Genomic DNA, 24250 nt, shown 5'->3' with positions numbered 1-24250 from the left:
ATTAATTAATCACTGTTAGAGAGAACGTTATTCTGAAAATGTAAGGGGTGTGCATTGTCCCCCAGGTTCCCCTGATCAAGGCAAACTTCAGCTGGAAGCTAGAAGCTTTAGCTAGAAACTTCCCTGGTCAGCGCGTTGGTGGAATAGCGAAAGTTACTGAACCGGATGGGTTGGTGACATTTTATGAACGCGAAATATGTGTTGCATACACCGATTCCTAATAAAAGTACACTATTATAGAACTGCAAAGATGCAATTCCATGCTGTAAACTGGCTCCGGAGCTTCGATCCCGCCATGTTGCGATGTTCTGAAGCGTCATGGAGTGGCCGTGCTCAGATGGTAAAAGGCGTGTTCACTCCAAATTCCAGCTGACCAATAGACGTGTAAGCTGCTAAGGCCCGCCCACCTGTTAAAACAGTGCCAAAAGTCAGAAGCAAAAAAGCATTCCAAAAGCAAAAAAAAATTCCAGAAGCAAAAAAAAAATTAAAAGCAAACAAAAACATTCCAGAAGCAAAACAATTTAGAGAAGGAAAAAAATGATTTTATTCAACTTTTTTGATATTTGGAAAACATATTTTCATTCTGATACTTAATGATTTGCTTGCAGTTTTCAAAATTTTGATTAATACTTTTGGCACAAAATTAATTCCATAGTCCACATTCCTTATAATATACTAAAGTTCAACAAGCAGCAGCATCATACAGTTTGAATCTAAGCGGCTTAAACATTCAATGTGAAGTGAGTGAGTGTCTGTTTAGATCCAGATAGTCTGATGTTAATGGCAAAGAACTGTCTTACTAATGCATTTTCAACTGGCAATAGCTCATGTTGTTCTCCTTGCTAAAGGCCATTGAAGCAATTGAAGACCAGCTCAGGAATACGGGTAGCAGCAAAGGCTTGGGTCTCTGTTTTTTGCAAACCCAAGGGAAATTTGTACAGGAACATGTGACTATTGTGCAGAGGGGTTGGTTCCACACTGGGAGCATGTCTGCAAAGCGAGTGAATGTTTTGAGAGGACCTCCACTGGGTCCACCTCTCTGAAGGACCTCCCCTGGGTCCATCTCTCTGAAGGGGATTTTCTGTTGAAAAGGTATTTATGATCCAATAGATACTGTAGAGCACTTCCTATTCCTCTTCCCTGTTGGGCAGTGGTGGCTGAATGGTTAGGGACGGGCACTTGTCATTGAAAGATTGCAGGTTTGAATCCCCAACCAGCAAGGCACCACTGAGGTACCCTAAGCAAGGTACCCCTCCCCAGGTACTGAATTAGCTGCCCCCTGCTATGTCATGATGTCACATATGGGTTAAATGCCGAGGACACATTTTATTGTTGTGCACTGTGTGCTGTGGTGTGTCAACAATGACCACTGATCACTTAATTAATTAAATTGAGAAGCCAAAAGTATTCATTAACAAGATAGAATGTCACCTGCTTTATCCAATTGCCCGATCTAGCAACATAACAGACCTCATAACAGAACATTTGGTACTTCAGGTAGTGTGGTGAGTTATAAGCTGGGGGTTTCAGATTTGACTCCCAGTAGAGGCCATGCTAAAACGTCACTTATGAAGTACTTATCCTGAGCTGCTCAAGTATAATATCCAGGTATTTATGTGGATAAACAACACAAGTCTCGTTACATTACGGCATCAGCAAAGGAACTACATTTTAGGACAGACATTTCATTTCATAGATTTCGGTGTGTATTAAGTGTCTTGGATGTCTAAGCCTTCATCTTTAAACCATCTGTCTTCTAGCTGCTTATCTATAGGTTGCATGAGGCCTGGAGCCTATCCCAGGCACACAGGGCAGAAGGATGGGGTACCCACTGGACAGGATGCCATCCATCACAGGGCCCACACACACACAGCAGGAAGTTTAGAGACAGTGCACCTAACCACATGCTTTTGGGCTGTGGGGGGAAACCAGAGTAACTGACAAAAACCTGCTCCTATAATCTTCATATATCTCTGATATATAAGTGATGAAGTTATAGTCCTTTCATGTCAGCTGAGGATAGTACTGAGGTATATTATGGATTCCATTACTCACATGGTTCAAGTTAATGTACCTATTGCTCCAATCTTGCCAAGCTCCATGCCAGTTTAAGACTCATCATTAGGCCAAGCAAATCGAACAGGAAATTCACACTCCGTTAAGTCAGCACTTAAAGCAATCAAGACAGACCCTCCTTGCACTTGCAATCCAAGTTTAGGGCCCCAGTTGTGACCGGGTTTGTCAGCCATTTTCTTAAATGCACTGTTTCAGCTGTATGACTAAGAGAGCAACCAGTGCCTGTTAGGCAACACTAGCAGCCACCTCGTGTGTCTGTGGCTCAGTGTGTTAGGTGGTTACTGGTTCAAGCCTTGGCCTTGGCAGGATAAGTCATATTCCTGTTAGGCCTTAAACCCCTGAAAAATTCCAGGGGTGTCAGATAAATGGCTGACCTAGTACTCAGATCCCAAGCTTTGCCCTCCACAGTATATATGCATGAGTGTGTCTCAAAGGAGAGCATGATGGGATATGCAGAAAGAAACACTCCACTGTACTTGTGCAAATGACAAATTAGGCATCGTTTCATCCTTTGAGGAGGTGCTGACTTAGCAAGCCAATTCGCCTTTGTCTGAGACAGCTATCTATGTGCACCTACTGTGGGGGCGGTGATGTTTTCCTAGGGCTCCACCTGGGCTTTGACCGGCACTGAGCACGACAGTCGGTAGGGGATATCTCTTGGCTTTTTGTTCCTGTGAAATTCCATGCAGTTTTCTCATAAGAGCATGATGCAGAAGTGACATTATCATTTGACAGACTTCCCGTTTGTATATTTTGCTGAATTAGTCTTCGCCCGCCAGCTGTTCCGCTGTTTTTCGGTGTCCCTCTACCAGTCATTTGTCTCCCTTAGCTACTGTAATTAACCTCATGGCTTCAGCTTGGGGTGGGGGGGGGGGTTCCTCACCTACTGTATATGGCTGAATTGTAAGGGCCGGAATCCTCTTCAGACAGGTAATTAGCTCTGCTGATCAGACGTGCATTATCAAATTCACTAACAGCATAATGCCAGAATAGAGCCAAAGCAGCCTTTGAACCCCCAGATATTTATTTTATTTTGGTTGGTTGAACCCCCTAACTGATTCTTCATTTATATACAGTAAAAAAAAACTTAAATATCTTAAGGCAGAGGTTTATATTGATATAAAGGATTGTTGTGACATAACATGTTTGTCAGCTAGGAAAGCTGTGCCCTCTGAAGTCCCCTTTGATTGGAGAATCCGGCTTAAATTGGCCAATGATTATTTGATGCAGATTAAAGCTTATCAGACTGCAGTAACATCTTCTATCAAGTTAGTAAGCCGACATCTCCAGCCATTGTGACTGACCTAGGATGATGAAACTGAGAAATCCTTTTAAACATCTGATTTCCTAAGTTGTTAGACATGTTTCAAATAACTTGCCGTGAAAACTTAAAGGGAGGCACTCAACTGATATTGGGTAAGGTCTTGCACATAGTCTTCTATTCTCCTTGTTGACGGCCTTCTCTGGCTGGTGCCACTCCTGACTGAGACTTGCCTCGTGTCCTACAGAGAACCATGAACACAGTGGAGGAGGAGCCAGACCACAGTATACCATGAAGAGAAGTCTACAGATCCTGCACTGCCCGCTGCTGAGTAAGTCATCCTTGCCCTCCAAGTGTTTTTACAGGCCTAATTCCATTTGTTGGGATCAAACAGCATCTGTGCTGAAATCAGACTAAGTGGACTATCGCCTGAAACACTGGCCATAATTTGACAGCGGTTTTAGCTCAGGCAGAAGTTTAAATTGTGCCCATTCATGTGCTTTTTCATTGAAGCTGTAAAGGTTACAACTGTCACCCAGTGGAACAATGGTCCTGATAATCCCATTCTACATCCCGCTCAGTCTCAGTATGACACGTCATGTAATCCTACAGATTATGGTCTGCTGATGAACCCGGTTTCAAACCAAACTCCATCAGGCTCAGAGACACTGCTGTAAAACATAAGAATTTGTTTTTGCAGGTCTAATGGGATCTTGGGTGTGGAGCATGGAGAAAACAAGGCACCTACAGATTTATTCACAGACTATGAAATTTCAAATTGAGAAGCTCCCAGAATACATTTCTCCTAAATCTGATTGGGTTAGAGACTGACTGTAAAGGTTAAATGTTACTGTGAGGCACAGTAAGATGTGAGATTTAATTCAAATCCTGCCAGTGGCCCAGCGGCCCAGTATCAGCTCCCTACACAATGGCTGCACATTCCAGAATGTTCTTAAGGGGACACTGCATGATTGCAGCCTTGGTGTCAGTACTTCACATTCAGCTCTTCAGAAATATCCTTTCGTGATTGTGTATAATGCAGAGTGGAAACACACATACATACACACACACTCAAATAAACACAGTTGGAGTCTCAGTGTGCCAGACTGAGTCATACAGTTGTGGAAGGACCATTTGAGCCCTGGCCTACATTGTTTACAGATTTCTGCAGGAGCCATAAGCAACGTTCAGAGCTTATCGGTTCTGCTTGTTTCCTCTGGCTTTTGTTTAAGGAACAATTTAATTTTCGCAGTGACTCGAAGGAATTTTTCAGTAGAACTCTGTAGGATTAATGCCCAAAGAATGGGGCTAAAACACCTCACATGGGGGTACAGCCTTCATAGTCTGAGAGTTCTGATAAAATGCCAGGCGATTTCTGAGAGATGGGTTTGACTCGGAGCCCATAATTCCAAACCCCCTCATTTGCTGTTCTGATAGTCCTTTTACGAGTGCTATCTGAATGGGGCACAGGCTGATGGTAAACATCCAAGCTAATTCGTTTTACTATCCATTGTGGTCTTTAGTGTTGATGCATGGGAAGCTAATTGTACAAAAGCAGGAAGTTGGACACCTTTTAACCCAATCAGGTAGAAGTTCCTCAGAATAATATTCTGCTCTGACTTCCTGCAAGTCTTCCTATTGTTTCATTTCCATTTCACCCTCTGCTCTTTGGATAAAAGAATCTGCTAAACAATTGAGTCATCCCATACATTCCTAAGTCATCAGTAGAACAATGTCTGCTTGCTGTGCTGTCATATAAAGCTCGCTGTAATGATTTCCACCTTTGTTTTATTCATGTGTGTGCACAGCTTTCAGTACAGATGGCTCTTTTCTCATCCTGATGTGCGGCTTCCATCACTGTAGGGTGCGTCTTGTCGGCCCGCATACTCTTCCAAATTTCTCCTCAATCTCTCGCCGTGGCCCTTCTTTCTGGGCCATCACATCTCCCTGGCAGCCTCTGCTGGTCACCCTGCTTAATAGGCAATTTCCCAGACCAGACAGTCTGGAGAGAATGGAAAGCGGTCTTCACTTCTGAGACCATGGACACACATTCTTCTAAAGTGTGTTACATAGCTTCATGTTAATATCTACATTATGCTCATTTATATAGCTGCATCAGACTGGTTCTTTAGGGAATATTGTTTTTTTTCCCCAGGGATATATACAAGGATGTGGCCACAGGGGCACAAGCCCCAGCTGAAAGCTGACTGGTTCACGGAGTCCTCCCTCCCATGTCACTCACCCATTTAAAACATATCATTGGCTAATGATAACAATGACCCCTCTGTATGAATTATGACTCCTCTTATGCCCCTAGTTTTTTCAAGTACCCCATCATCCCATCTTTGGAAGATGTGACAATGTGCTGTAATGCTTCCCCATTTTCCTGGATTGTGACCAGCTCCAGAACGGACGGCCCCACAGCGTACCTGCAGTGTTAATGAAATAGTGATGCCACACCCTCCATTCACTATTCTGCTGGGCGTAACTTGCCCACTTGGCAGCTGGTCACATTGACTGCATGGATGCTGCATCCTCACACCATAAAGGTCACTCGTCTTAAAGGGGAAGGTCTTTAATCATCTATACATATATACCGTGCATATATTGGTGCTTTTTTTTGACAGTGGCTGGGGGGGGGGGGGGGGGGTGCTGATATGCCCCAACTAAAAAGAATAAAAACAACCCAAACCATTCTGCAAAAAACAACCCAAACCATTGATCAAAGTTTTAAATTTAATCCACTAATATTTTGTCATAATTCCACAGAAACTGCCATACCCATATTTTGTTATACATTCATTCTTTAGGTCCCTGTGTGCAATGTGCCATCACCACAGATCATAACTGTTATGTTTAGCTGAGGTATGAAAGCTGTGCTTGTCTATCATCTCATCTCTCAGAAGTATTATAATCAGAAATTATTTTGGGGGAAATTTATTCCATGAATGCTTCAGGCGCCTAATTATGGCATCAAAGGAAGTAAATAAGGTAAAGGTGAAATAGTCAAAAATGAGCAAAGAAAAGATGAGTAAGGAAAATCAGCTAAGACAAAATATAAGTTTACTTGAATAAACAACGTGCTGCTGTTATGCTCCCTGTTACGCATGATGAATAAATGTTGATGTCAGATAAACAAACGTTGGTGTTGATGTCACTTTTCAAGTTGGTTTTAGAAGTCAAATCATCCAGCAGGTATTTGATGAAGGCAGAAAACACTTGGGTGTCTTTCTATAGAAACTCCAGTTGTTCCATTTAGTGAGGTACTCTGTGATGGTGACTCATGGTCAGATACTCCTGGTAAGTCTGAGTAACTGCCATAGATGCCCAACACTATTTTCTTAGTGTAGTGAGGGTGGTAATGGGGCGCTAAAAGTTGTTAATTGGAGGGGGGTGACAATAGTCAACTGGGGGCATCTTTTTGAGGTCCCTCTTTAGCAGAAACATTTGGGTTTCACCCTGGGCAAAGTCATGCATGGAAGCCCCCTTGAAGATCCATTCATCCTTCTATTCATTTCTCATAAGCGCAGTGTCGCAGTGAGTTTGTAGCCAATACCAGGATGCGTGGGGCCCACTGGATGAATGCCAGTCTAAAAATCACACAGCCTGTTGTATTTTGGCTGTTGTATTTCTCTCTGGGCTGGTGCTGATTTCAGCAACTTTGTGTCAGACTGCTTCGATCCCTTTTTACCATTTCTGGAGTTTCCACTGCGGTGTTAATCACACAATGGAGACGTTTTGCCGTAGCGTTGGCCAGCCCTGCTGTTTACACTGTGCCATGCAGCTGAAAGGCAGGCCACTTAAAAACACACGTCCTGCAGGGAAGCTGGCAGTGCAGGTTTTCTGGGCCTACTGTCCGGCCTGCATTCTGTCTGCAATGCCCCCCCCCCCCAACTACAACCGCTTTCCCACTTAATTAAATCACAGAAACTGGTCAAGGCATCCTCGTGGCTGCCAGGAAAACCGGCATAGCGGATGTTTTGGCATGAATTGGTGCTTTTTTCTCTAATCCTTCTCCAGAGAGGAATTTAAACAACCTTCATGCAATATCATGTAACTCCTGGGACAGATTCTCTGTAGAATGATGGACAGTTCTATACTTTTATGGGCCGGAGGGCTTTTTCATCTCTCTATTAATTAATTAACCTTGATTAGAAGTTGGCATGGAAGACTGCACACAGCTGTAATTCAGCTGAGCAGCTGAGAACTTCGTATCATTCTTTCGTGTTCTACCAACTGTTTCTTACATGAGGAATACCTGTAATGGTAAAAAAAAATTTTTTTCTTAGTGCCATGGTTTCGTTTCTGTTGTTTTAATTCTGCTGGGTCAGTATGGTGGCTCAGTGGGCCTCACCAAAGCTTGATTCTAGGCACTGGCTCTGTATGTTCTGCATGTGTAGCTTGAAAAGGGTGTCCCCTGCCTTGTGCCCTGTGATGAACTGGCATCCCATCCATGGTGTCCCCTGCCTTGTGCCCTCTGATGGACTGGCATCCCATCCATGGTGTCCCCTGCCTTGTGCCCTCTGATGAACTGGCATCCCATCCATGGTGTCCCCTGCCTTGTGTCCTGTGATGGACTGGCATCCCATCCATGGTGTCCCCTGCCTTGTGCCCTCTGATGAACTGGCATCCCATCCATGGTGTCCCCTGCCTTGTGTCCTCTGATGGACTGGCATCCCATCCATGGTGTCCCCTGCCTTGTGCCCTCTGATGGACTGGCATCCCATCCATGGTGTCCCCTGCCTTGTGCCCTCTGATGAACTGGCATCCCATCCATGGTGTCCCCTGCCTTGTGTCCTGTGATGAACTGGCATCCCATCCATGGTGTCCCCTGCCTTGTGTCCTGTGATGGACTATCATTACATCCAGGTTGTCCCCTGCCTTAAATCCTGTGTAAGGTAGCTGCTTGCAATAAAATTACACTGATATTTTAAGAACTAACAGCAAGTTGACAGTACATTCAGCCAACTGGTTGTGAACTTAAGAGCTCAGCAGGAATAATGACCAGCTAATTTGCGGTCTTCAACGCCTTTGGTTGCCTGACCCTCCTTTGAATGTTTACTTTAAACACTCCTCACCCATTTTTGTGTGATAATTTTCCCACGCTCCAGTACCTCTTCAGTACACCACAGAATAAATCATAAAACAGAACAAGCAGACACTTCCTGTTAATACCTTCCAGTTTTGTCTACATCCCTACCGCCATTAGTCTCTTCCAAAGGCCACCAGGTCGACAAGCACCAAGCACACATGTTTGAAGTATCTGTAATGTCAGTGCAATCACATTTCCCCCAAAACAGGAAGTCATTACCCCTGTTGGTAACCAAAAGTTCCTTATCTCTTACTGCACATCAGTTCCACCCTCTGGACAGGAAGACTCCAATCTGTCCCATCTCCCCCAGAAGACACATTCGTAGCTAGCAGACGCCCAGCCACACCCGAGATGGGGCGGGGGAATTGCATGACTCACGGCCCAGCAATTCACAAGCTCTCGATGCTTTCAACACGCGTTGTGCGCGATTGGCTCCCCAGGAGACTGGAATGTTTGTGTTTGCCGAAGCCATTGTTACCATCAGCACATGTGCATCCCTGCACCCGGCTTAGTCCTTTTAAGGAAATGTCCAGCAGCTTCCAGCAATTTCCGGGAACGGGCCCGCACACCTGTGAACGTCGCCTCAATGGCTGCCCACACACCCCCTGGCTCCTGACACATAGGAGAGCCGCAGATGAAAAGTGGACGTCATGGTGATGATATTTCGAATTCTAGATGACAGGGACACCACTAATATACTCGCCCTCGTGTCTTAATTTTAAAACTGAAATCCCTGCTATTAGGCTGTGGACACGGTGATGTCTCCATCTTAATTTTTTATTTTTTTGGGGGGGGAGGGGGATTACATGAAACAGCAGTGCTCCCCTTAATGTGAAATTCACAATGAATCTGTTCAAAAATAAATTGTGTGTCTTTTTGAATAATCATAGGTAATTATATTTTACCATCATGGAGTGTCCAATATAAAGGGGAGGGGGATTATTAACTGAAATTTCAATGAGGTTGTAAAACTCCTGGTTTTTCTTGACCTTGAACAGATCACGGGGATCGGAGGATGTTAAGGGGCAAATTTATTAGCGCCCCCTCGTGTGAGACTGGCCGAAGATCCGAGTTGCATTCAAATTTTCCATTTTGCTCTTTAAATTTAACAAGCGTTGCATAAATACACAAAGGAGTGAGCTTCATACTCAAAACAATCAGGCATAGTTGCATAGAGGGGCTTATTCCCCTCATCAGGTAGAATGTTGCGCTAACAACACAAAGGCCATTGGTTAGAATCCCAGGCAGCTTGCATACATTCAAGCCTTTCCTCCTACTGTAAGTCTCTTCAATAAAAGTGTTACATAAATGTGTTTCTCAGAGTGAACACCCTCCATTCTGGCTGAATCTTTTGGAGAGCATTACCCGTGACTGTTGGGAGGTGAAAGCTCATTAAGATGGGGAAAAAAGGTGGTGCAGATGTCCTTGTCTTTGTGAGATTTCAGCAGGATCTCATGGAGCTTCTGTCCTTGGGTCCATGGTGTCGTGTGTGTAGATTCCAGAAAGGAAGACACAATCACAAGACATGCTGCTCTCTTGTCTTTATTCTGGAAAGAAGATACACAATATGGTATCTCCTTCATTTGTTTTTTTTTTTTTTTTTTTAAGGCAACTGCAATCTGCTCAATTCTGTGCAACACTGACCATAACCGTGAATTTATGCTAAGCCGTACATTTCTCCAAAGCGACATTCAATTGAGAAAGCAGGGTTAGCCAGCTCCTGGAGTACATAGGGGTTCAGGGTCTTGCTCAGGGGCCCAATGGTGACATCAATTTGCCAGTCATTAGATTTGAACTGCCGATCACAGGCGCACCGTCCTAACCCACAGAGCCACACACTGTCCCCACAATAATGACATGTATATAAACACTGAGAGACAATTTTGGTGGAAATGATATTACACAATATTTTGTGAATATATTTTTAGTCCTGTTATATACAAATAGCTATGATTGGCGTAAATAACGTGGCCGGCAGATGGCTGCTGATCTTCCAATTGACTCTCTCTCTCTGTCTCTCTGTGATGCGTATTTAGTGTTTGTGTTAACAAAGAAGGATTTTTCATTAGAATTTCGAATGGGCCCGCTTCCTTTGAGAGCGATTTGCACTCTCCATAGATGCCTGCCTCCTTTTATGGGAAGAAAGGATGGAATGGCGGTTAAAAGCAGCCATTTGTAAGTGGAAGGCCACAAGCTTGATTCCCATGGGGCCGTGCTGTAATACCACTGAGAACAGCCAGTTTCCTGCTTTTCTAGACAATTTAAGGTTATTTTGTTGTTATTTTAAATAAAGCAGAATATTCTGCTTATCGTACGCTCTGCATTCAGGGATGGAGGACTGCATGAAAGGATATCCTTTGATCAGTAGCCTGATAATCAAGATTATTTTCCATTGTTCTCCCATGTTTTGTATGATTAGAAGCTTATATTCCATTTTGTGTCTGCCCAGTGTCAGCGGAATTGAAAAAAGAATCAAAGGATCAATTTTTAATAATCTGTACATTTTATAACTCAGTGTTTCTCAACTCAGTGAGCTGGGACCCCCAGATAGTCCACATTTTCACTCCCTGCCACCTTCCAGTACACCTGAACCAAACAATCAACGAACCAAAATAAACAAGACCACTGAATACCTGGTACAGGTGTGTTGGGAGCTGGGAGGGAACAAAGATGTGGACTGTCTGGGGATCCCTGAGGACTGAGTTGAGAAATCAAACTGATTATCCAGTACTGGGTTGTGGCAGGGTGCCTGGAGGCTATCCTAGGAAGCACAGGGCACAAGGCAGAGAACACCCTGGATGTGCAAATCTGTACATACAAAGAGTTTTCCAACCCCCAACCCTGAAGACATCAGGCATCCATGCCACCCATTGCACCACTCCTTTTTAAAATCATTTCACAAAAAAAAAAAAAACGCATCGTTAAATGAACCAGAAAAATAACAGTTCTATAACAACAAGGTGGGCATCATGCTTGCTAACCTCTTTGTTTTCCTGCAAACCGTCAATGGGGCCTTACAGTCCAGCTGTGCATAAACACAGAACTAGCTTCCCCGGCTGAACACGTATCTAAGAGCCAGAGGACGAATGATAATTGTTTGGAATCAATGACATTATATTGGTCGGGAGGGACAGATTGAAACAACAATCATTTGGCAGGCTTGAGGCAGTGAAATGGATGTTAATAATTGTGTATGTGTTTTTGCTATTTATTATTGTTGTAATTAAGTACTGCCATGTCAATGTCTACTCATGATGACCGTATAGATGGCATTCATCTGGAATATTCTGGCTCTGCATTTTGTTTTTCATTTATTTTAATTTTACAGAGAATACAAGTTAAGCGATTGCCTGAAGATTGCTGTTTGCCTCATATTGCTCATTTTGCCTTGGGTCCTACAAACGTCTGATTCTTTTGGAGATTATGTTTCTCACTAGCCAGAGCAATATGAAAATTTGAGTCACAGCCATTAAGGTTTCTTTTGTTTTGAGGTATTAATTCTTTGTGTCTGGTAATGGCTTAAAACTCTTTCGTATTTTTTCCTGCTGTCTGGACTGAAAGTGTCACTGCTCCTGAAGATGCTTCCAGTTCAGGAGTGGGTTCCTCAGTGGATTCCCAGGCCCAGCTTGGTCCCACTCCCAAGCATCAAGTGGTTGTTATGTGGGATGAAAGCTCACACCTATGTTCCCCAGTGACTGAAATGATGGTTTATTTGCCTTTTGCACAAGTACAGGTAGATTGTAGTGCTTCTTTTCACATATCCCATCACGCTCTCCTTTGAGATACACACACACACATACATACATGCATACAGTTGAGAGCAAAGCTTGGGGCTGTAGCACACGGTCAGCCATTTACCCAGCACCCCTGAAGCATTTCAGAGGCTTAACGGCCTTGCTAAAGGGCGAACAGACTATTCTACTAGGGATGGGTTTTGAACCAGCGCCCACTGGATAACAGGCCCTGGGAATGAACCGCACACCATCCTTGGCATTGTGTGTAAGGTGTGCTGGTGCATTTTTTGTTATGTGCCCTAAATGAATGTCTGATTTTGTGGTTCCTGTGTGCAGTACCTCAGCTCAGGGCCCTGCTTTAATAACCCAAAGTGAACGTTTAACAGTCCGTGGTGGTTCTGAGGAAGCTGACATTGAGTTTAAAGGACAGTCAGCTGCATGACAGTGTTTGTTTAGAGGACTTAAATGGATTCCTGTGGTTTTCTGTTATATTCAAGGCCACTTCGTAGCAAAATCTCGACTCCCATAAATCATTAACAGATGCATATTTTTGGTAGAGGACACGTCGCTCAGAAAGTAATTTGACTGTCCTGAAACTAATTTAGCCTTTATCAGAGCAACATAGAAACTCACAACCCTGACCAAAATAAGTGGTTAGACGATGAAGGGATGGCTTTAAATCTGCGCTGGCATTTCAAAGGATTTTTTATAGTGGGGACCATAATTCATACGGAGGGGCCAATAGGTTTGAGCCGCATCTATTGTTACACACCTTCATACCTTCTAGGGATGGTCTAGATGGAATTATAAAAGAAAATATGTCGTGTGGAAGTGTGGAAGCTGAGGGAAATGAGACTCCTTTTAGAACAATTACAAACACCAGCCTTCACCTACTGACACCACTTCTTCATGTTGCAGAACACATCACGTGACCCCCCCCAAGGTGCACGGGAAATGTAATTATCCAGTCTACTAACAGTAGTGTGGATGTAAACATGTAATAACTTGGAAAGATTGCTGCAAATGGTCACCTCAAGAAAATTTCTTTTCTGCTTCCAAATAATTCTTCTGTTGGCTCCTTGTTGTAATAAATTCATTTCATTATAGATTTGTATTTTACATCAGTAAAAATATGTTACCACTCCTGTGTTTCAGGTAACTTTATTCACACGCACACACTGTGCACTGTAATACTTCACTCATCTACCACTGCGGCAGTGGTGGCCTAACGGTTAGGGATGTGTGCTTGTAATTGAATGATTTCTGGTCTGTATCCACGACCAGCAAGGTTCTGCTCCACAGGTGCTGAATTACCTGCCCCCTGTCATGTCATGATGTGACACATAGGTTAAATGCAGGGGACAGATTTTGTTTCGTTGTTGTGTGCTATGGTGTGTCAACAATGACAACTGATCACTTTCCTTTCCCTCAAATACAACATGGGCATATCAGTTTAATAGAAAGTGTCTCTGTATTTTTCACCGCATTAAAAATTATACGTTCGGTATTTCTAAATATCCGGGTATACCGTAATACCGATATACCGCCCAAGCCTTGGGACCAACATTATCATTAGCCAATGATGTGTTTTGAATGAATGAATGACAGGAGAGGGGGCACACAAGAGGCCAATCAGCATTCAGCTGCAATCATTGCCCTTATAAATATTAAGTTACACCAGTCAAGCCCTTCAGGCCTCTCAACCTGGATTTATGCAGCGGCTGGTTATAAATGAATAAACTGAATCTAATTGAACTGACGACAATACTTATCAAATTGCATCATCATATCATCTAATGCAGACAATAAATGATTTATTCATGCCTGAAGGTAACCCATATTTTCCCTAACGATAAGATCATAATAATTAAGAACAGACATACAGTAACTCCTTACAAACAAATAAATTCCATGGCACAGATTGTGTCGTGATGTGTTTAGCTAGGCACATTTTAGGTTGGCACATAGCATATAATCATCGAAGCTCATTAGTCAATCCATACACAATAATCAGTTAACAGCCCACCTTGCTGTGTCTACACGCCTCTAAATAAAACATCAAAATAGAATGTATCATTAGGCAGGCATTCAGCTTTATACTCAGTAATTCGTTTTGAATTAACCATCTGGTAGGACGTCATCACAAAAAATTTTAACTATCACTTGGCCACATAAAGAAACATACACTTGCCGATTGCCACAATCTTAGGGAGTCCCCTGCGGTCTCAGGATTTCATCAGTGCCGATCAATGCCGATCAGAGTTCATGTGGCTCCCTAGACAAGCTTCACCACAAGCGATATATAATATGCAGTAATAATAACACCTCTCTCCTCCCCTCCCCATTGTGTCGGCACTGCAGAGGGCACGAGCCCTTCTAGGAGCACCCTTTGTCTTGGTGCTTATAGTCCGAGCTAAAGTGAAGCTGGTTTGCTAAGTCAGTGCCCCCTCAGCACTTGGTGCCCAAGGCAGCAACTTAATGGGTGGCCCAGCAGTTTACTTGAGCTGTACTGAGGACCAGTAGGACACCAGCTCCTGGAGCAGTGGTCCAGTGCTAATGGTCTGGAAATGGGGGTTAAATCTAGAGCAAAGCAGCTATTCACATTCTTGTTCAACTTGCTTATTGTTTATAACCTGATGTGCCTATAAAAATTTCCACATTCCATCCTCCAGTCCTCATCAATCTATTCACTGTTTATATGGTTGACGATACACAGAGCAACTTCTTGAGCAATGTTGCCAGGCAATGTTGCTCAGGCACTTTCCCATTGATATTTCAATTTCTTTTTGAAAAACTTTGATCGACAGTGGGCAACTTTTCACTATAATCCAGATCCAGATGAGTTGCCCTTTGTCTCATCCGGTTCGCAACTGCCCAGCAACATTGCTCAAAAAGTTGCATCATCACCTTAAGATATATAATTTCATTGTCATTGTGTTATATGCAACAAAATTACCTTGGCGATGTCCAAAGTGGACGCAATACCAATATGAAGTCGATAATCCTGTATATAAAAGATTTAAACCATATATGAAACAATAAACTATACATAAAAGTAAGCAAATACTGAGATAATGAAACTATAAAAGAGATTAATTACAAGGTGACAGACTACGTAACAATTACATAACATGAAATGCAGGATTCATCTTTGTTATCTATGCTGGCCCACACATGGAGTAAAAATATATAGCAAAACAACCCTTGACTGTCTTCTAGACATATTTTTATATAACATTAATTAAATTCATATTAGTTAATACAAAGATTATTGTAATATTATTTGATTAGAAGAATAAAGTACATATATATGAGCTATGAGCCTGCCATATACATAATGTAAGAATATCATTTACAATCCCGCACATTAAAGTCACACATAAGTACAGAGACATGCAATCGTTGCATCCAGCATTATGAGTCAGGTTTGGCTTCATATTGTCATCCAGTTGGAAGCTAAATCCAGTTGGAAACTAAACTAAACACCTCTTACATCATCTGTGTATGTGTTCTGTGTTTTTGTCCTCCTTCCTTAATTACTCTTATAGTTTGCATCTTCAATCCTTAATCTTTCTCCTCTGCCGCCCTTCCCCCATGCTTTCTGACCCCCTCTTCCTGTCCCATTCTTTCTATTTCATCTCCCATCATCCTTTTGCTCTTTGCACACCTGCCCAGGAGTAAAACGAGTGCTAACAATCATCCCCATGCTTGCTGAGACTTTCGTTTCTTCTCCTCCGTCTTCTTTCGCCTCCTGTCACAAAAAAAAACAGAGACAGGAAAGCAGGTCACTTAATGAAGTGGCCTCTTCCTCTCCTTTTGTCCAAGCGATCGGTCTCCTATTTCCATCAGCCGTGTAACAGACTGAACATGTTGGCTGAATGTTCTATTTTATTTATGCAGGAAATTATGGGGCTTCCTCTGAGTCAGATCTTCATAGCATATACAGACATGCAGTCTAGACATCCTTTGAGTGCATAATGGTGTGTGCCCTCAACCGGAAATCAAATTCGCACCCTTAGCGATCTCTATGAGCGGAACATGATTCACTTACTGAGCCAATGGGATCAATCAGGCTCACCTCTTATATCATCATGGACCAACATTGGCACTAAATTGGTGTGAAAGGGCCACCGTGTTCAGCGGACCATGCCAGAATCTTCTGAGTTGTCATTGGAAACCCATTCTGGTAGGGTTGTCTCTTAAGTTTTTTTGTAAAAAAAATACATAATTACATGCACCTTGACTGTCTGCGCGTTAGTGTGTGTGTTATAATTGTCGTATTTTGTGCATTTTGTTACATTTGTGAATCCCCCATGATGGAAGGATTTCTTATCTCTATATTATTTCAAGTTTTGGGGTGTTCTTTTTACATGGAAGCTGATATATGATACACCATTTAAATTCTGGAGCATTTAAATCCATCTTATGTGTTATTTTGAATTTATTTGAATTACATAACATTCATGAGAGCGAAAAATATTATACTTAATCCAGGTGGCCAAATTAATAGTCTTTGGGAAACTGAGCAACTAGTAAACTTTTCAATTAACAGGGAGTGCATAATGGGTCGGGAGACTGGGGTGAGAGTGGCTCCATGGTCCTTGGCTTTGCTCTGATCCTGGTTCCAGTGCCCTGAGCTGGATCATTGGACTTGGTACTCCAATACTGGTCGTGCGGCGAAGGAGTTAGATCGAATCCTTGTGGGCAGATGCTGGAGGCTCCTGCAGAACTGCAGGGTCTACAGAAGTGCCCAGTTTGTGAATTCTGACCACAGACTTGTTATTGCTGCTCTGAAGATTCAGCTTAGATCCAGCAGGCTACACCTACTAGGAGAATGAGGCTGGACTTCAAGATCAAGCTGTTTCTGATGAGTTTGCATGTAGTTTGTGTGGAGAACTTGCAGACTTGGGTGTGACTCTAACTCTAATGTGATGTGGCAGACCTTCCATGATAAGACCCTGAAGGTTGCCAAGAGTTGTGTTGGTGTTGCCAGTGTTTCCAGAAGGAGGTGTTTCGTCTCGCGAGGCATCCTGGATATCATCGACAGGAGTCACAGCACACAACTTGGTGGCAACTCCAGTCTGTATCGGAAATTGAGGAGGACGGCTGTGAGGGCTCTGAGGGCAGATAAGCAGGCGTTTGTTAGACGAATCTGTGAGCAGGTGACACACCATCTGTGGTCTAGCAACACACGTCCTGCTTGCAAAGGAATTGAAGCATTACATACATCTGAATCTGTTCCTCGGACACTTGCAGACAGAGTGGGTTGAGCAGGTGTTTAAAGCTGATCCTTCAGCTAGGCCATTTGGCATTTCTGGGTCAACAGTTCCTGAGGCTGATCCTGCAATCATCTGCGAACCACCCAATCTCACTGCGATTGCATCGGTGGTGAATCAGCTGAGAGTAGGGAAGGCCGCAGGGATCTGTGGTATCTAGGATGAGCTTCTCAAGGCTGGTGGTAAGGCTGTCCTCCTGGCATTGCGGGAAATCTTTGCTTCCATTTGGGAGTCAGGCGTCATCCCAACTGACGGGAAAACGGGATTTGTAGTCCCTATCTGGAAAGGAAAGGCTGATCGCCTGGATTGCAGCAACTACAGGGGGATAACATTGCTCTCAGTGCTGGGTAAGGTCCTTGCTAGGGTCATCCTTAACAGGATCCGTGATCACTTGCTCACCTATCAGCGACTGGAGCAGTCTGCTTTGACACCTAAGAAGTCTATCATTGACCACATCTTGGCACTGAGGGTTCTCATCGAGTGCAAGCGCAAATATCGGCAGAGGTTCTTTGCAGCCTTTGTCGATTTCCATAAAGCGTTTCACTCAGTTGATCGAGTTGCCCTGTGTGACATCCTGAGACTTTGCGGGATCCACCCGAAGTTGCTGGACATCATGGCTGGTCTGTACACTGGTACAGGGAGTGCTGTGCAGAGTGGAGGGAGAACCTCCGCATTCTTCTCAGTTGATTCTGGGGTTCGCCAGGGGTGTGTTTTTTCTCCTGCTTTGTTTAATGCTTGCATGGACTGGGTGTTGGGCAGGGTTGTGGGGACCAGCAGTTGTGGGGCATCTGTTGGCTAAGAAAGATTTACTGATCTTGACTTTGCCGATGATTGTGTGATCTTCATGGAGTCAATGGAAGCTCTACTCGAGACTCTCGAAAGACTGAGCAAGGAGTCTGAGTGTCTGGGATTGAGAGTGTCCTGGATAGAAATTTAAGATCCAAGCCTTTAATGACTTTTGGGCACAGCCATCAGTAGGGTTTCTATGTGCAGGGAAAATGTCCTTGTTGAGAGATTCTACTTACCTCGGCAGCAACATTCATGTCTCTGGTGACTCTTCTTATGAAGTTAGCAGATGGATTGGGAGAGCATGGGGGGGGGGTCATGAGGTCGCTGGAAAGGGGTGTGTGGCACTCCCAATATCTTTGCAAGAGGATGAACGTCCAAGTCTTTAGAGTCCTGGTGCTCCCTATCTTGCTGTATGTCTGTGAGACAGTGATGCTCTCCAATGAGCTGAGACAAAGACTGGACTCCTTCCGTACCATGTCTCTCTGGAGGATCCTTGGGTACCACTGGTTGCTAGAGGAGTTCCACATTACCTGCATTGTGAGGGAGCATCAGTTACGGCACTACAGCCATGTGGCGCATTTCCCTGAGGGTGATCCGGCTCGCGGGATCCTGGTTGCTGAGGACCCGGGGGGCTGAACCAGGCTGAGGGGATACCCACTTAACACCTGGCTGTGGCAGATGGACGGTGATTTCCGTAGGGTGGGACTGGATCGTGTGAAAAAAGGGCATATTTTATGTACGATTTATTATTAGTAGTATCGCGCATTGCAAAATTTCTAAAGTGCTATAGAACAGCTGAGTGTAATGCAAATTTATGCAAGCAAATGCTAATTCTGCTAGTGTTTGATGCTAACAGAGGACAGTGATTCTAAAAAAAAAAAAAAATAAATAAGATGCCGATTCTCAGGGACTTGCTAGCAGAAATTAGCACAAGGTAAATCATACTTACACTGTTTGAACAGTAAAGTGTCTCTTCGGTTTTACATCACTGTAGCTCTCCAAACCCAGCAACGCTTCTGCTGTGGAAAACCAAAGCAACCTGGAACCATGCTGAAACTAGTCTCTCTTCACGGTACGGCCTGGGTATGGGTCGGTTCCATTATGCCAGTGGAAAAGCACCAATAGTCTCCACTTTTATATAACCTTGGTCTCCACAACATTTAGCCTTTATTATTGGCTATCAGTTCCTAGCAGAGTTTGGACTAAAATGGCAAAAACCCATATCAGGTCTGGCCGCATAATGCCGGCATGCAGCAACATCTGAATGTGAGTGTGTTTGGAGTACAACTATGGAGAGGCCCTAAATTTGACCTACAAAGTTCCCTGTAATGGATTGACAAAACTGATAAGGCCATGGCAAACAGATCAAGGAACAAGGCAGAAGAGAGGACATACAGCAAGATCTCTCAGGTGGATATGGGAAATCAATGGTATGAAAGGGTAAATGCATTAAGATAGCATAATCTTTCTTTTTTAAAAAATATAACACATTTGTCGTGTTACAGTTGTCGTGAAAGATAGCCAGAACACAAATATTACTAATTATTCATCAAAAGCTGAGGGTACAATACTGAAAAGTAGTAAAATCAAATATTTCAGTGACTGGTGTGGATGCTTTGATGACTTTTTGATGACACACTTGAAAGTTGTCACTTGCTTTAAACTTTTTCAGATCAGATGGTTACGAGAACATCATTTGGCCAATGAAAAAGCCCCTGATGAATATTTTTTTTAAATGTTTTTGAAAAAGCTCTCATTTCTGCAAATGCATGCCATCAGATGAATTAGGTGGAATGGTCAAATTATTGTTTGGACTTGGTATTTCTGACATGAGGAAGGGGGGGGGGGATCACCTTTGATAGTAATTGTATCTCTTTGTTGTGTGGACTCATGTTCATGTTTTATTCATTTAGAGCTGGTTACTATTGTGTTTTAAACAATGCAGGAGGGCCACCACAGTTTCAGTCTTTCCCGGCAGGCTCGTTCACTTTTAATCATCTTTAGTGACCTTCTTTGGATACCGTAACACAGATTTGGGAGCATGCTATGCTTGGTGCGTTAGCGGTAGGGTTAGCCACAGGTTTTTAGTTAATTGTTTTCAAGTAGCTGTAACATTTCAGAGTCGACAGACAATGTCTAGCTAAATGGAGTTGTACTGAATCAGGGCAATATAATAGACACCCATTATCTTACATGCACAATGGAAGACGGTAAACTATTGAAACTAACACTGCACTGCATAACATTTGCAAGCTCTGCAGGAGGGTCACTACAGAACGACAAAAATACTGAAAGGCAGAAATAAGCTCTTGTGTCACCACTGGCCTCAACCGGGGGTGGGTTAATTGTTTCTCAGATGTTTCAAAAGCTAAATAAATAGCTAACAAATATAATTTGAAGATCATAGCTAGCTGGTTAGTGAAACATGCTGCTTCACTATCTCCTAAATAAGGAACAAGTTTATTTAATATTTAGTCAACATTTAGTAATATGCAGTGATTGTTTGTAGCCAACAGGGTGCCACACAAATACATGGTATAAGTGGTGGTAAACACACTGCTGACCTCAATCCCCTTATATTTCAACGCAGTCCTTTAGTGTTGGTTTTTATTTGTATTGCAGCTTAGCTATTTGATATTTGTAGAGACACAACCCCCCCCCACCCCTCCCAGAGTTTGTCTGGAAATCAATCGCACTGGTACCTGGCAGAGAGGTCAGGCAGACTGAAAGTACTTAAAAGAAAAAGCCATTAGGAACCCATTGGGCTCCGCTGTGGGTGGCTGGGGGGGGCTGTCTCCGAGAATAAATATGAAGAAGGTATGGTCATAAATTACCAGTGGTCTGAATTATCTGGCAGTTACCAGTGGGTATGTGGTTTATGCGTCGTGTACGTGAGCAGGTTAGCAAACCAAAAACCGCTGCTGTGGTTCACACTTGCGGTCTGTCTACATCTGAGCCCATTGCCTGCCTTTATGTAAAGACCATGGGATTTGTGGCAGTTACTTCCTCTCTTAGAAAGTTACTGTTTGCACCTACAGAAGGTCCATGTCTTAGATGTTTAAGTTGAAGGATCATTACATGCTGTGGGTTGGGAGAGCAAGATTTTAGGCTTTTTTGGATTGAAAACCATGCCGGTTGGACTTTAGGGAGCAGACAACGTATGTTTATATTTATTTAACATCCCACTGCCCTTTGGACAGTTTAATAATGCATCAGCCATACTACTATTTTTATGACTGCGTTTGAATGTGACTCATTTTGGATAAGGGTGGTGTCCAGCAGAAGAGAATCTTACACCAGAGGTCCTTGCCTACTAACCAAAAGCACAGAAAGATCCATGAGATGCCGCAAGAGAGGCCATTAAAAACTGCAAGATTGATAAGTGAGATTATACAAGGTGGAGAGGGCTTGTAGATTTCGCAAGTAAGACAGTGGGTGGCCAGGAAGCACCGATGCAAATGTTAGGAAATTCAGCCTGAATATTGGAAATCTATAACGGGTGTTTTTCGACATTTTGAGAGTCTTTGAAAACTACCCCATTTGTATCTCATGGGAAGAACCACAAGGTGTAGAAACCTGTTCCTCTACAGCACAGGTGTCAAACTCCAGTCCTGGAGGGCCAGAGCCCTGCACATTTTTGGGTTTCCCCTCATTTAACACACCTGATTCAACTCCTTGTGTTAATTACCACACAGGTCTTGAGCTGAATCAGGAAAAGGGAAAGAACTAAGCTATACAGGACTCTGGCCCTCCAGGACTGCAGTTTGATGCCCCTGCTCTACACTGTCTTCACATTTGGTAGAACCCTGAGAGGACAGTAGTCAGATATAAGGTTATAGGCTGGTGTTGTGTACTCTACATGGATTGCTATAGCTCATATTTCGCCCGTTATGCAGCTTCCCGTTTCCCTAGGAATGGAAGCTGCATTGCCATGGCAACAAAAACAGCACCTTTGTGAGGCAGCCTGCAACACCGGATGGCTCTGAGTTTGTCCCAGTCGAATGTGTTCACAGCATATTTATGAAAGTGAATGATAATAAACTATGGCTATTTCTGCATTTACCTCAAAATGAGCTTGAAGGCCTGGCTCATTAAGGCACTTCTTTCCCCAGGTAATTTGGATCCTTAATGTGGACAGTGTTTAGCACTTGTACAACCAATGTTCCAGCCTACTGTACTTAACTTACATGTGTTCAGTATACATACAGTACCAGTCAGTAGTCTGGACACACCTACTGGTAATCATTTGTCTTTCAGCAACATAACGCTGAGCACACCTTAAGGTTATGCAGTAAGTATTATCTTGTAAACAAGGAAAGATATAGAGTTCTGAGACAGATGACCTGCCCCCCATAATCCCCCAAACTAAACCCTATGGCATTGGTTTGACTTGGATCAAAGAGTAAGACCAAGGTAGCCAACAAGTGCCCAGAACTAGTGGAAACTGTTTCAGGACTGTTGGAGAAGCATTCCAGGTGGCTACATCTGGAAACTGGTTGAAAGAATGCACAAATCGAGACTAAAACTTCTAAAATAGAGACAAATGCATTAAAAGCAGGTATATCCAGACTTTTGACTGATTTTATACGTACATATTTATAAGATAAGATAAGATAATCCTTTATTAGTCCCACAAGTGGGAAATTTGCATCACCACGGCAGGATGTGGACAGTACAAGAATAGAGCAGCAAGAATTAAAACCAGTAGGATAAAAACTATATATATGTACAGAGTGGACATATTTTCATGATTGTTACAGCCTCAGTATTTCAGCAGTAGGAAATCAGGACTGCAACCATAAGGTCACTGGATTTCTTTCTTTTTGGGATGGCCTCTCAGTCAGCCAATAGCAGTGGGTCTCCAGGATTGGAGTTGAGAACCTCTGTTTTATTATTGGCTGATTGAGAGGCCATCCCAAAAACCCGCACCCACACCGGCCCTCCATGGAACAGGTTCCGGGTCCGCTTCCGGGTGGGGGGGGGCTCTTTCTATGGGCCCCCCTTGGATCATCCTGCAGTGTTGGGGGGGAGGCGTGCCGGGTCGCTACGGTGGGCGGCGGCCCGTCCTGCCGGGGGACGGGCTGGGGGGGCTGGGGCTCCTCCGGTGTGTGGGGGGCCGTCTGCCGGGGGGGGGGGGGGATGGTCCCGGTTGCCTGGTTCTCCTGCCTTCGCCTTGGGCCTGGGGGGGGGGGGGGTGCTGCCGCCTCCCCTGACGGCATTAAATGCCAGCACATCCAATGACAAATCAGGTCACACCTACACTTGCACATGCATACAAGACTGGTTGAGCGATCAATATCATTATTATTATTACTTTTTAGGGTATGTTATAGATTTAGGAATTGAAATATACATATATAACGGTACGATCACGTGTGTGTATGCTACATGTATATAATACCGATTTGTCACATTATTAATTATTTTTATTATCACTGATGTTGTTATAATTCTTGTTGTTTGATGAGTGTTATGTTTCTTATGGTTGTTTCTATTCTGTATTCCCCTATACTTAATTTTTTTTCCATCCCACCTACATTATTAGTGTTATTATTTCTGTATACCTTTTTTTTTTTTTTCTCTCTCTCTCCCCCTCTCCCCATGTTGATTGAAAAAAGAAAAAAAAAAACAAAACAAAAAAGAACAGGTTCCCCACCCCTGGTATAGAGAAACACCCAAAACCCCATAATATTCATACCCCTAGTGGCAGGAGGATTTAACAATGATATTTATGATTGTTTGATATTTACTTTTTCATATCCTATGTCTGGTCTCTTTGTATTATGTCCCCTTTATGCTTGTGTCCCTTATATGTATGTCCCCTGATCACAGGCTGCAGCTAGGCAACAATGTATTTCACTACACATTGTCCTGAGTATAATTGTGTCTGTGGACTTTGAAGGCAAGGTTGCATGACAAGCTGTGCAGTACAGCTAAGCTGTGAAATCTACCCACATTAGAAGCCAACATTGCTGGTTCCAGGTTATCTTACTACCATTATAACATTGTCTGTTATGTCATT

At 43.3% G+C, this 24250-nt stretch overlaps 1 protein-coding gene across 2 annotated transcripts in view; it reads left to right on the top strand.

Moving 5' to 3' along the window:
* Positions 1-24250, top strand: part of tmem108 (transmembrane protein 108) — a 64603-nt gene that overhangs the window by 29354 nt on the left and 10999 nt on the right. For both annotated transcript variants that reach the window (XM_023832810.2, XM_023832808.2), the window contains one exon: positions 3585-3668. In XM_023832810.2, the coding sequence (XP_023688578.2) occupies positions 3629-3668 (40 nt within the window). In that variant the 5' untranslated portion in view covers positions 3585-3628. The remainder of the gene's footprint in view (positions 1-3584; positions 3669-24250) is intronic.

The sequence above is a fragment of the Paramormyrops kingsleyae genome, chromosome 1 (assembly GCF_048594095.1).
Source record: "Paramormyrops kingsleyae isolate MSU_618 chromosome 1, PKINGS_0.4, whole genome shotgun sequence".
NCBI classification, from domain to species: domain Eukaryota; kingdom Metazoa; phylum Chordata; class Actinopteri; order Osteoglossiformes; family Mormyridae; genus Paramormyrops; species Paramormyrops kingsleyae.
This window is presented reverse-complemented; position numbering and strand designations above follow the sequence as displayed.